The sequence below is a fragment of the Amphiura filiformis genome, chromosome 5, assembly GCF_039555335.1.
Source record: "Amphiura filiformis chromosome 5, Afil_fr2py, whole genome shotgun sequence".
NCBI lineage: Eukaryota > Metazoa > Echinodermata > Ophiuroidea > Amphilepidida > Amphiuridae > Amphiura > Amphiura filiformis.
Window position 1 is genome coordinate 17,055,154 of NC_092632.1, and position 14,481 is coordinate 17,069,634.

At 35.8% G+C, this 14,481-nt stretch overlaps 1 protein-coding gene across 1 annotated transcript in view; it reads left to right on the plus strand.

The window, feature by feature from the left end:
- The window catches only part of LOC140152731 (protein phosphatase 1 regulatory subunit 21-like), a 191,687-nt gene that overhangs the window by 125,152 nt on the left and 52,054 nt on the right, over window positions 1-14,481 (plus strand). The window contains exon 17 of the mRNA XM_072175210.1: window positions 12,324-12,422. Coding sequence (XP_072031311.1) covers window positions 12,324-12,422 — 99 coding nt within the window. The remainder of the gene's footprint in view (window positions 1-12,323; window positions 12,423-14,481) is intronic.

Sequence of the window (14,481 nt, forward strand, 5' to 3'; positions counted from 1 at the left end):
GGATTTTATTTGGCAGAGTGCTGGACTTACCATAATTCACGAAAAAGATTGACTCCTTAAAGAGTGAAAAGTTTAGCAAAGAAAAAGAAGGTCAGCCATTGCAACAAAGTCAGCAATTACAGCCTTCAAACAAATTAATCATGATCAAGTCCTTTATTTTTGGGGAGCGCGATAGCGCAGGCGCTCCTACCACGCACCTCAAAGCATAGTTGGGAGCTTTAACAACAGCGCTCCTTATTTGGAATTACGATCATTTCAAACAAAATGTCAAAAATAAATTGCTCCAAGAACTGTATCACATCAATCACTCTAGATAATGATCTGTTGAAACAACATGCAAGTAAAGGCTCTGCGAACGAAATAGCGCGACAATTGACTTGAGAAGCACTAACAAATCATATTGGGTCATTGGATCATCTCATCGTTCCGAAAATAAAAGTACGAAATTCGTTTCTCCACTATAGAACAATAGGTAGTGCTAGGAGGCATGGTTCGGGGATTACACATACAACCATTTTGTTTCAACTTGCGTGCGTGTTTTGAAGATCGGTCAAGTAATAAATGGCTGGGCAGAGATGTCGCCACGTTAATTCAGAATTGCACAGTAAACAATAACATTGTTTAAAAAAACAATTAGGATTTAAACTTAAAGGACAGATTGTTGCCCTTTTTGTTGATAATGTCTGAAAGAGAAATCACATCAATTCACTTTAAGGGAAGAATAGAGAAAAACACTATCAAACAAGTGTGATTTGTTTTTAATAGAACAGTCACTTTCCCTTGTTTAATGAAGAAATCAAGTATTTATAGAATGCATTGATGGGAACTATAAGGAGAGTGATCTAAATTAGGTGAGTATTAGCGAGCCACTCACTGGAGGCCTAACCCACTTCTGACTCTAAACTCTCTACCCCGCCGGCATACCTACCGACATACAGGTTGGGTTTATCGGTGGTAATAACAGTATAACATAAGACAGAGATAGATTTTGTAGGTCTTGTAATGAAATCGCCTCACTCCCAATATGTAGCATGGCATATCCAGGGTACAGGAATAGTAAGATATATCCTAATGAACTTGTTCCTACTTTTAACAGATATTCTAAATTGGGTGGGTGATGAATAGTGAACCGCTTAGATTTAGGACACTCCTATATGAAAGATAGGACCCCGGGGGGGGGGGTCTCAAAATTTTTTGTACGGGGGTGTGCCACGCAGACTTTCGGATGCTGACTTTCTCTATACCTACTTTTTGCTACCCATCAGTATACCAATTTTCAAGAAAAAGCACCCAAATTTGCCATAATTGGGCGCTTTAATTAGGGCACCTTTGCCAAAATGCGCACAATTGGGCGCATTGGTCTCCATTGAAAACCCGCCCATCGATATACCAAAATCGCTGAAAAGGTACCCCAAAACCGTGGCACATCCCGTATACCTTCAACCAGGAAGAACCCCGGGGATAGGACACTGTAGAAATAAAGGGTGAGACATGTGGATTGGGTCCTGTAATAAAATAGTTTTGCTAAAAGAGAGACTATGTGCTGCATCTATGGACAATGGTATTGACAAGTATGTCCTGTAACTCTTCTCTTTGAATATTGGGAGCTGGGACTGAACAGCGAGAACTGTAACAAGGTTAGAAAATGTAGGACAGCCATCAATATCTAGGGCAGCCAAAATATAGTTGTGCATAGAAATTGGTATTAATGCCATAATGAAAAAACATCAGAAATTACTTGAAGCGGGTTGGCTATCAGCTCCTGCTGTCCTTTTTGCTTATCCCTGACATGTGGTGTGATCAGAGGTGGCACCAGGAATTTTTTCTGGAGGGAAAAGTGAATTTTAGGGGGGCAAAATCCAACAAATTTTGCATAAACTTGCATAAAAAGTGGAAATTTACATTTTTTTCTCAAAGTGGCAAATGCCCCCTTGCACACACATTTTTTATGCTGGATGAAAAACCATGCCCCCCACCCACTATCGTAGGACTAGGGTTAATGTCTCTGCAATGAAAGGTCATATTAATTGTAATTGTTCCTTTTAAAGGAGTATTTCGTGATCCTAGCATCCTCTTTTTATGACATTTTTCAGTACATATCCACGAAAAAAGCCTATTCCCAAAATTTCAGTTGATTCGATTTTGCGTTATGCGAGTTATGCATGATTATGTGTATTACACTGCTGACAATGCGTTGTAATTTCGTTCTGGTGCACCAGAACGAAATTCAAATTTCACAATATCTTTGCAAAACGAATTAATCTGCAAGAAATATTTTGTACAATAAACATTATGTAGCCAGAGGTTTCCAGTGATATAAAAATCTCAACTTTTTTTGAGAAAAGTCAGGGGGGATGAGGCTGTGGATCACGAAATGCCCCTTTAAAATGTGTATTCTAGCCATTCATTAATATAAACTTCAAGAAAAAACCTAAGCTGAACTACAACAAAAAATATTTTTTGTGAAATTCCTCGGTGAACCCAGTGTAGGTTTCATATGGTGTATTTGTACAGCGAAATCCCAGAAAGGCTTACTGGAAATGGATCAGCAAGACCAAAGTGATGAAATGTTTTTGGCATAGATAATGTGCTCTAACATATTGATCTTCATGTGATTTTCATCACTCATTTGTCATCTGGATACATAGAAGTATTTTATTTGCTTCATTTTGCAATGGACAGACTCATGATGATTTGATTACTAATTAAGGAGGGTTTTGTATCGTTATTGTGGCGAATGCAAGGTACTTTAACCTACTTCTTAAGATAGCCAATCATAGCTTACGCATATTAAAGTATTTATGTGTTTTTGTAAGCACTTGGAATTACTTACATAAACAGACTTGTCTTGAGTTGACCCATATTTTCCATCCTCATCTAGGGTGGCTAATAAGGTGGATGCAATACTCTATTGTAACATGCATATTATTGAAGCAAACAAATATACGATTCAGTTAAAGGGGCATTTCATGATCCACAGCCTCATCCCCCCACTTTTCTCAAAAAAAGTTGAGATTTTTATATCACTCGAATACTCTGGCTACATAATGTTTATGTACAAAATATTTCTTGCAGATTAATTTGTTTAGCAAAGATATCGCTTGAAATTTGAATTTCGTTCTGGTGCACCAGAACGAAATTACAACGTATTGTCTATGGAGCAGTGTAATACACATAATCATGCATAACTTGCAAACGCAAAATCGGAATCAACTGAAATTTTGGGAATATGCTTTTTTCGTGGATATGTACTGAAAAATGTCATAAAAAGAGGATGCTAGGATCACGAAATTAACTCCTTTAAATGCTCAAGTATGATAAATTCATTCAGAAGATTTCAATTCCAAGAAATCAAGTTTAAACTTTAAAAGAATCTGCTGGAGACTTTTAAAGAATCTGCTGGAATCGTTATTGTGGCGAATTTGCATTGACCACAATAACGATTCAAAATCCTCCTTAATTAGTAATCAAATCTAGCAGAGTCACTGGGACACGGTTTTGGACTATGCAAACAGGGATGTTACATCCAGACTTTCATCGGTTGGCAGGGACGTTTCACAAATTTTATGAAATTTAACCCATCAACCTGGGACATATTTTTTTCACCAATAGGGAACACCCTCTGAATTTGATAGTTACGTTATTTTCAGCCTGGCAACGTCTTTGCGTTGTCTCTGTGTGTAGCTCACTATAAATCACTGCACTTTTTATTATATATATATTTTCATAAAATGGGAATGGTCCTGATGGTTCCCAAGAGAGGTCCCCGGTTGGAATATGTGGTATCACAGAGTAAGTCCACAGTTGAATACAGAAAAGCAAACCCGTTCTCGTATAATTTCACCCGCAACTGTAGTCCCATGGGTTTAACACAGGCAAACAAGGACTTGAAAATTGTGACATTGCACTATTGAAATCATAGACTTTCAAATACTCTGATCCACATTATTTGCGTCATCATGGTTCTGTCCTGACAGTGTACCTCAAATGGCGAATCTATAGGCTAAATTATTTGGTAAGTGAGTGCCCACTGGAATAGGTCCTATAACTGTGGATGTCCATCCTTGTTTAATGAGCTTTATTTATACAAAAATCTACAGTTGTAGCTGAAAATAGACTACACTTACACATGCATATTATTACAGATGTCCCTTAAGGGATCTAGAATGAGCATTTATGGCGTTTCGACAGTATTTTTTGTGGGACATGAGAGCACCTCAGACGTATCGAATTGCATTCTGAATACGAAGCATGTCTTTCTGATATCAAATAATTTTCATTTCGTGAAATTCACGATATAATACAAATTTTATGACAAATTATTAAAATTTGATATTTTTCAAATTTTGATATATAACAGTCCTCGAAATAAATTTTATAAATCTAATGATATATTCTTAAAGTGTATGTAGCTGGGAGGAAAAGCCGACGATCAATTGAACATTTTGACCTTTTATATTGAAGATATGGACTTTTTCCCAAAAGACCTATTTTTTTTTGGTGTTTTGGGAAAAAATCCATATCTTCAATACTGAAAAGGTCAAAATTTTCAATTGATCGTCGGCTTTTCATCCCACCTACATACACTTTAAGTATAAATCATCAGATTTATAAAGTTTACTTCAAGTACTGTTAAATATCAAAATATCAATTTTTAATGATTTGCCATAAAATGTGTATTACATTGCGAATTTCAAAAAATCAAAATTATTTGATATCAGAAGGACATTCTTCGTATTCAGAATGCAATTCGATATGTCTGATGTGCTCTAATGTCCCACAATAAATACTGTCCAAACGTTCATACCCCTTCCCTTAAGGGAACTGGAATGAGCATTTTGAGCATTTCGACAGTATTTTTTTGTGGGACATGAGAGCACATCAGACATATCGAATTGCATTCTGAATACGAAGAATGTCTTTCTGATATCAAATAATTTTCATTTTATGAAATTTACGATATAATACCAATTTTATGACAAATTAATAAAATTGGATATTTTTCACATTTTGAGATATAACAGTCCTCGAAGTAAATTTTATAAATTTAATGATATATTCTTAAAGTGTATGTAGCTGGGAGGAAAAGCCGACGATCAATTGAAAATTTTGACCTTTCATATTGAAGATATGGATTTTTTCCCACCTTTTTTATTTTGGTGTTTTGGGGAAAAAAATCCATATCTTCAATACGAAAGGTCAAAATTTTCAATTGATCGTCGGCTTTTCATCCCACCTACAATCCTACATACACTTCAAATATAAATCATCAGATTTATAAAGTTTTTTCGAGTACTGTTAAATATCAATTTTAATGATTTGCCATAAAATGTGTATTACATTCATTAATTTCAAAAAATCTAAATTATTTGATATCAGAAGGACATTCTTCGTATTTAGAATGCAATTCGATATGTCTGATGTGCTCTAATGTCCCACAATAAATACTGCCCAAACGTTCATACACCTTCCCTTAATGCAAGGTACAATATATTTTTGTATATTGACAATGACATACTAGTAATGGATGTCTTTGGATGCTATATTTATATCCATTGCCATATAGTAAACATGCATATTTGTGTAAAATATAAATCAAATTAGTGCATTTAAAGTGAACAGAAAACCTGGTACCGAATTACAAATGTAATAATTTGTTTAAGTCAGGATTTGTTCATAAAAGTAGTTTTTAGTCAAATGTGTGTATCATAGTAAAACATGTATTTAAATGAGCCTATGCCAATACTAGTATGTATCTTATAAATCATTTGCATGTTTAATGGCAAGATTCATACCCAAAATTTTATGACATGCAAGAATTCATGAAAATTCATGTTGTGTGAAAATATTTCCATAATAGCTTGTTTCGAAATAACCCATTTCAGTCGAATAATCGGTGCTCGTCTTATGCTGGAAACTCGCTTTTATAAGAACAGATTTGGAAAATATTTCAATACGATTTGAGCGACAGAACATGTTTGCTTCATTGACTCATGTCGCCACAATGTCTGGGTGAAAGGAGACAAGTGGGCATGCTGAAAGGTGCTTGGCACTAATTATACTTTGACAAATAAAAACCCTTCTTGAAAAAAATCAAAAACATGTTTTCCTACAAATTATCAGAAGTAGAATGTATGTATTCATATTGATGAAATAAATCAGATGAGGAAGATGCAAATTGCAATCAAGATCATTGATAGTGGTTTGTTTTTCTTATCTCATTCTCATTTTGCAGAACAATAAAGCATTCAATCTACTTAGAATTTGAATCGTTAAATGTCGAAATGTCAACATTGTTACTTCACCTGAAGTGAAAATTCTAAAATGATATTCCAGAACAAAATATACCAGGGAAGGTTTTATTGTAAATGGTAAAATTTATCTTTCTTTAAAGATAAAACTTAAACCATTAAAAATCTTGATTCAAAATTCTGCTTACATCCAACCTAATTAGTGCCTTGGGCACTTAAGTAAGTCATTTCATATGGCTTATATTATTTCCTATGTTGTAACAGGGATATGATAATATGTAAGTCAAAGTGGAGATTTCCAGCACAAAACAATAAATTAATATACAATTCAAGATGAGCACAAGTGTGGAATAGATATTGTAGCCTTTGCAACTTGACACTCCGATGTTGTTTTCCCGGGGTTGTTTTTCTTGTTATTCAATTTAGATATTTGACCCAATTTTTTAATGCAAAAAGTCAGTGCTGTAAGGGGGTGCTTCACAGTGTAACTTACAAATGTGGATGGGAAATGGCCAATAATTATAGATTGAATATCACAAATAAAGTATTAACATGGCTACATTCCAGCTTAGAGCCTTAGAGATATCTTGTTTTCTGCTATTTACAGAATTAGAATAAGTATATATATATATAAATTCCAACATCCGGAATTGCCTTCATTCAGCAGGATAAGGTTTCCCTCCTCTATACTTTGTTGCTGATGCCAAAATAATTATTTCATCTTTCCAAGGGTGAAGGTGAAATATATGCTGAGATATTGCATTTGTAAAATTGTTTGTAAAATTCTCCTTCCCCACAAGCACAACACATACGCAATAACCGATCAACTTCAAACTGGTATGGTGATAGGATATGGGTGGCTGATGTGCTGTGTCATTTTATTTGCATATTAATGAGCTTATTTGCATATTTTGCCTACATTTCCATTCAACATTTTGACATCTTTTTTGAAATGTTGTTGTAGGGTTTGTTTGTTTGTTTTTTCCTCATATAAAACATTTAAAACATTTTTTCATATATAACCCAATTGTTACCCATCTTGTACTTGTCTATTGAATACTGCACCTTTAATAAAAGACAACTAATTGATCAGGATTAGATGAAATTTTATTCTTTATTTTAAACAGTGTATATAACAACCCCTAATGAGAGTTCACATGCACCAGACACCTCATCATATCTTAAAACCACCAGTTTGATGAACTTACTGACAAAAAGTTGAACAGAGCCAGATCGGAATTAAATATAGATGTTAAAGGTAGCCTGGGGTAGTCTTTTTCTCTGTCCTATTTACGGTTGCCTCTGAGGAATCATTAGCACACCTTTGAGAGAGCAATTACAGATATGTCACAAGGAAATTATATTGAGAGGGTGACAAGATGGTACTGGTAGACAACATAAGATATTCCCTAATAACACTATTAACACAGTTATCGGCCCAATTATGCGTGCTAGCTAGAAAACAGTATATGTATCACTTGGGATGTTATCAAATTCGCTTTTATAACTTAAGGAGCACTACCTTTGGGTTGCTTAAGCTATGGATTACTCACAAATTTGGGCTATGTTATTTTGTTGTCATAATTTGAGGGGAAATTGACATGAGTATACATGCACTATCTCAATCCCATCAGACTCGTTGTCAGTAAAGCATATTAAGTATTCAAGTTGAGTTTTGGTGAAAATCAGGTCAAATGAAGATGCACACTGCATTGTTCCAATTTCTGCCCAGTAGATGGAGCTGTCCTGAGCTCAGTATATATCCCTCCTCTCTAATATGCTATAATATTATGTTGAGAATTTGATCAAGTTCTATTCCAGCCAAAGCTGTACAATCACCCAATATCACCAGTCTAATATCGCTGTTTGACAGAATTAATTAACCCTAACACCAACCCTGCTTTCTGATATCTGAAGTTAAAGAAGATACGAAAAAGGAGAGAAGATGAACAAAGAAGTCACTTGGCACCCCCGGGATTCAAACCTTTGACCCCTCGCATGCCAACCACACGATCATGGAACGGTAGCTACACTGGTTATCGCTGCCCGGGCAGCAATCCGTGAGCATATAACACTTAGGGTGATTGCGTCTTTGCAGACCCTGGGATTCACGCATGCGCAGCATTTTTCATCGTGGTATTTTGTGGTGGTTTTTTTTGGGTGTTAGGGTTAATAGGTGAAAAAAGCAACGAATTAAAAATAAATAAAAAATTAAACAAAATAAACCAAAAATATTTGTCCACATTTCAGGGTCTTACATTTTGAAGACTAGGCCTATATTGTTGAAATCTTATACTATTGAGGTCTAATTAGAATGAATACATGGAATCCTTGAATTATTGTTATGACATTTTCTACTGTTGGAAATGACTGCAGAGGGACTGTAATGTACACTTTCCAGGTGCTGGCACCACATAGTCTTCTGCTCCAATCAACTTCTTGTCCTCATTGCAAGTATTTACAAACAGGGGTGTGTGTGTGCATTTCAAAAGGCAGCGCAAACCATCAACTATCATACACAAGTACCGCCCACTCATTCATCCCGTCATGTATAAAACATATCCCCCTTCCCCCCCGGCATCATCTCTCCCATCCTTTACCATTTTTACCGAGCTCCCAAAACACATTAGTCATGCAGCTGTGAAGCAGGGCTGTGAAGCAGGAGAAATAATAAAACATTTAAGAACATTGCATTTCCTTTCTGGGAACAATAGCGCTGCAACGATGCTTGAAAGGAAAAGTACATTTTCATTTAGTCTGTAAGAGATGTTATCAGTGGTAGTATTAGTAGGCCGGTGGCAGTGTACTCTTTGCAGGCCTAATGCACTTTACCTTGCAGTCTTATTATTTCACTAAAATATTGTTTTATTTATAGATTTCACTCCCTGTACAAAGTTAGTCAGCTGTGATGTTTTGTAGTAATATTGGAAGGGTTGCCAAACAATTTTTGCTTGAATCGCTGCTCAAATCACCAAAATTTGCTTAATTGTTCTCTTAACCATTGGTTTCTATGATATGGGAAATTGAACACTCTTTGAAATTGCCCAACTGGGCTACCAAATAGCAGGTTTGGTAACCCTGGATAGTAGAGACAAAATGGTTTTCTCAAATCAATAGTTTTTTCCACTTTACTATCAGAGTGTTTAGTTTTTCATGTTCATAATTGACATTGATGATTTTGAAGGTTACAATTGTTAATGCCTCACTAATCAAGCATTTTGTTTACAACTAGAAATGTGATAGCATTGTATATCATGTGTGAATTGATCTAAGAAGTCATAGAGTAGTGAACTAAAAATATCAAAAACATACTTGACATTAACGTGAAATTAACTTGAAATTTACATGAAAAATGCTTTTAATTGGGTACAGATCAAAGATTTCCACTTGGTGCTAGAACTTTGTCCCCTCTGATCTGCTCTCAGCGAGCTTGAGTGGAGGTGCACAGCGAGGCGCAAAGCCCAGCACCTCAGCATAGACAGTGTCATCTCAGATTGCTTGTGGATAGGGTAGTAGTGGTAGAGGCTTTTTACTAGAGCTTAACTTGGGCCTGCATTCCTAAACTTGATATGATCCATTTCTATTTTGTGCCTACTTTTGATATTCTTTTTTTAGTTTTTCAAAACCCAAAATCTCATGCCTATTTAAACAGACAAATGTTCCAATTTGGTGACTCGTCCTTTTACAGACATGAATGCACTGATTTTCTTATGCCGCCTCTAATGTATAGAGGATGAGTGCAGTGCTTGGTGATTGAGCTTCTGATATGATTCCAAATGATGTTACAGCACTTTTCAAGTAATTAGAAATTATTAAAATCTAAAATAGTAATCACACTCAAAGAGGAAAAATATAAATCAATAAAGGTAGGTCTGTCCTACTAGTTTATATGTCACATTACTTTTTTAAATAGTACAAATTGATGGCCATCACTACAAGGCATTGACATTAAGAGATATTATTAATATAGAAAAAATGAAGGGCAAAGTGGTGGAGAGAAAAAGGAGAGGAAAGTGCATCCATCTAGCATTAGTACAGTGGCATCAATGCCTCCTGCAATTTGTACTTTTAGCATGGGTAACCAACAGAGCCAGCAGCCAGGAAAGATACTCAATGCAGTGTTAATAGGTTTATTATTAGATTCCTAGGAAAAAAAGCAGGCTCAAGCTATTTACCAGTATTCAGACCAAATGAAGAAAAGTGCAAGCAGTCGGAATTGTAGTTGCCTCAAGTTGTGTAAAGTCTGTTAACGGAGCCGGAGTTATAGTAGATGGGTTGACTGATTGTGGGCATTAGGTTGGCTGCAGGCAGATCTATCTAGAATGAAGGATTGGTGAGAGGAAGGGCAGATGATGCAGATGGTGAATATTCATTTCAGTTTTGAGATGAGTACGTTCATCTGTAAATTGGAATGTGAAAGAGAGATTATAAATAAATTAGACCAAATAACCATGTCTTTATTGTTTGTTATTAGAACATTGATTTTGTATATGACTGAACACACAACTCATTTGAACTGTATAGTTATGAGTTGTTGTTTTTTAATTTGGTGCTTCAAGCCTCTCAGCATTAATTTTTTCCCACTTCAAATATTACATTCTGAATCAATATTGAAGTGTCAATGTTGTCATTACACTAATATCAAAAGCAATGGAAGTGTTAGCCCATAATATGAACTGGAATGATAGGGTATTTAATAGGCTATATACCGTATTGTTTGTAATAAACACCGGGGGGGGGGGTTGCATTTTTCCAAAGGGGGGGCATTTATTTGAAGTGAGTCAGTGAGAAAACTTCAAAATCTGGTTTAAACTCCCGATGGTGCTCCTGTAGAAAGAAGGAATTTACGCCTATACTAATACTTCTATTCGTGCAGTGTTGAAATACAAGATGGTGCCTCGTATCGAATATGATATTATCGCAATAAATACTACAAAATTACATCTGTAAGTGCATATTAAGCAAGAATATGATTTACTACCATAATTAGGCAATGAACTGGATGGAAATTTGAGTCATAATAGGTTTTGTCCATGCAATTTAGCGATCGTCACTTACATGACTGATGCATGTTTTAACCCTACTGACACGATATTGCATGGAAATGTTTGCATTTTTGTCCATTTTTCATTGAAAAAATGAGGAGGGGGCATTTATTAGAGGGGGCGTTTAATTGAAACAATACTGTAGCAGGGTCAGAAATTTATTGTAGGAATTAAGTATATTCATGAGCCTGGCAAGATTTATAAATTGAAGCTCGGAATTTTTTTGGAGAATCAACTTTGATTCAAGCAAACCTTTGAATAAGAAGTTGAGAACCAAAATTCTCACCCAGGTAAGGCCACATAAAATTGGTGTTTTGGTTCTAATCCAGAAGAGTTTCATGAATTGATGAAGGAGGGATATTTTTTCTCAAATGTAAAATTAAAATTATTAGTAGTTTTCAGTCTTTTCCAACAGTGCTTGAGGAAAGGATGAGGACCTTTTTTTCTTTCTTATCAAATGTGAGATTCTGAGGGATAAACCCCCTTTTTGCAGCCTAGAGATGGGATGTGGTAGGAAGAGAATATCGGTTTAACATTGGTGTAGTAGGAGCAACAGCCACTAACCTACCCACTGACCAGTTGGGTTGAGGTTCATTCTGGTGCTCTTGCTGCAATTCTGGGCCATCTCTCAGGCCAATCTGTTGTTGAAACACAATTGAGGGCATTGGGATCCGAGGGAGTAAATGAAGGCATATACTCTGTGTATTTTGGTGTATTACAGTGGTAAGACTGGGCAGTTTTGGATCAAATATTCAAATAGTATCATTAATATGCATAAATATGCAAATATTGTCAAATAGGGAAAGAGGGCTCTTTTGCACATATACTGATATGAATCATAGTAGAACTGTTGCTTGTTGCAGTGATGTAGCTACATGTACGGTAATAGCTAAGATTTTAACAGGGATGGAAAAACCATTGCATTGTTGACATAGATTCCAGTTTTGTAACATTATAACATTGTTTTCATAAAAATCTCTTTCAAAATCTGCTTAATTCACATTCACCTGTTGTTTGTATTTTTCAGTGCCGTGCACTCCAGAAGCGCCTGACTCTTGCAGAAAAAGCAAAAGATAAACAGCTAGAGGAGTTACAAACAGCACACCAGACTATTACACAACTAAAGGTAGGTGCAATGAATGCAGTATAATAGACACTACATCTGCAAGCTCTCAATGCACCTGTTAAGAGCAACATACATATTCTTCAGTTGCCAAAATGATCCTTAAGGCCATTATACTCCGACATTTTTGCAGGCGTTTTTCCATTGCGATAGATGTCACGTTTTTTGGATCAACGCAGCGATTTTCTGTTATCCTTTATGACCATCAGTTCTTTTTGCTTAAATGTCCAGCTTTATTTGGAGCTTTGTACGCCTTAATTGATGCCTTCTTAGCTGTTGCAGAAGATGCTGCAAGAAATTAGCCACTGCATCATAGGGTCTATGGTCTGTCGCAATGAAAATTGACAGCAAAATGTTGGTTGGAGTATATAATGTGGCAGGCCCGTACCACTTTTCAGCCAAAAAAAAGTCCATATTTCACCTCATGAAAATATTCTTACCATTGTGCTCATAAACATTCAATATTTGTATAATATGGTATAAATATGATAACTTTAAAATAAAATAAGATGTAAAATCACCGAAGTTATTAAAATAACTTCGGTGATTTTACATTTTCTTTTATTTTTTTGAGGTGTGACTTACAAATTTAGTACTATATGTAGGCCAAGAGGCCTACTGCAATCAAGTCTTATCATGAATTGGTAAACATGAACATGAACATTTTTATGGTATAGATCATTTTATTTTGAATATCCTTTTTTTGAAGTTTAGTCATTTACTTACTGTTGAAATTGTACTTTTCATTTTCAAAAGTGCTTGGGCTTCCAGGGGCCTTGGTTCCCTAGAACCCCCATGAGGGGCTCTGCCCCTTCAAACCCCGCTGGGGGTTTCACCTCCAGACCCCAAATGCAGGCTGTACCACTTTTAATTTGCTTCCGACGGGCCTGTAATGTGGCTCTTATGGTGCTGTATGGTTGCACAATATTAGCCCCTTTTTACCCTTTGTATTCAACCACAATTTACCCCTGTTTTAGACACTAGTACTAGTCGGACTTGTAAAGTTTTGTTGCAGCTATCCAAAAATTGTCCTGATTTCTGGTTATGATAATGATTCAAGAATGCATGCAGTCACATAGTCAATCACATCACATGCATAAATTAATTTGTTTTAATTGTTAGATGGCAATAGTTTAACATCTTGGCAGGTATATGGGGGTTACAGACCTTTCTACATCGGCTTTAAGTCGGTCAAAAATGACCCGCTTTTCATTTTTCTTCCACTCTAGATATTTCTGTTGAAATCAGCCAGCCATTATCAAAGGGGAAAACATCAATTAGATTTTTCATGCAAGTTACTTCTTTGTCATGCATTTTATTAATGTTATTAAAATATGGATAATGCTAAAAAACAAGGTCAGGACAAGACCTATGTAGCCTACTTTGTCAGATGCGATGTAACTACATACAGTCTACAGATAAGGTGTTCATTTGGATATTTCTGGCAAGCTGAGTACTTATGACTTGTGCTGTGTGATGAATTTAAAACAGGCCATCATATCTGATCAAATTATTCATTAATTTTGTTCTCCTGATAAAGTGAAATTTAATATTTAAACTACACAATTTTATTTCCTGGTTGATGATGCAGTAAAAGTCCAATTTAATATCGGTCTGCATTAAACCTAGTTTCCTGAGTGGCCTAATTGCGGCCTAAATGCGATCAGACTGGCAGGCGGTAAAGTGAATAAATGTAGATAACGTATTGAAATATAATCTCACACATGAGTTTATTCATTATGACAACAGTTTCATGTTTGTTTCAAAACATTACTGTTGGTAACCTAGATTTGGTCATTTATGTGGAGTGAGGCCAGGAAGATATCTTACCCTTCCCAGAATCCTTTGCAACATGTTACCCCACCTCATGTAATCAAATTACACTCTAATTTCTGTGCACATGGCTCCCTGTAAAACATGTCTTTTGCAAGTTGAGAATAGACTGGCTAAACAGGGGATGTTAGACAGTAAAGTACCACAATTTGCCAGATTTGGATGTGCTCTGTTCATTAACCCTAACCGCCTAGGGGCTTTTTGGCGACAGGAAGGGAAAGAAGGAAAG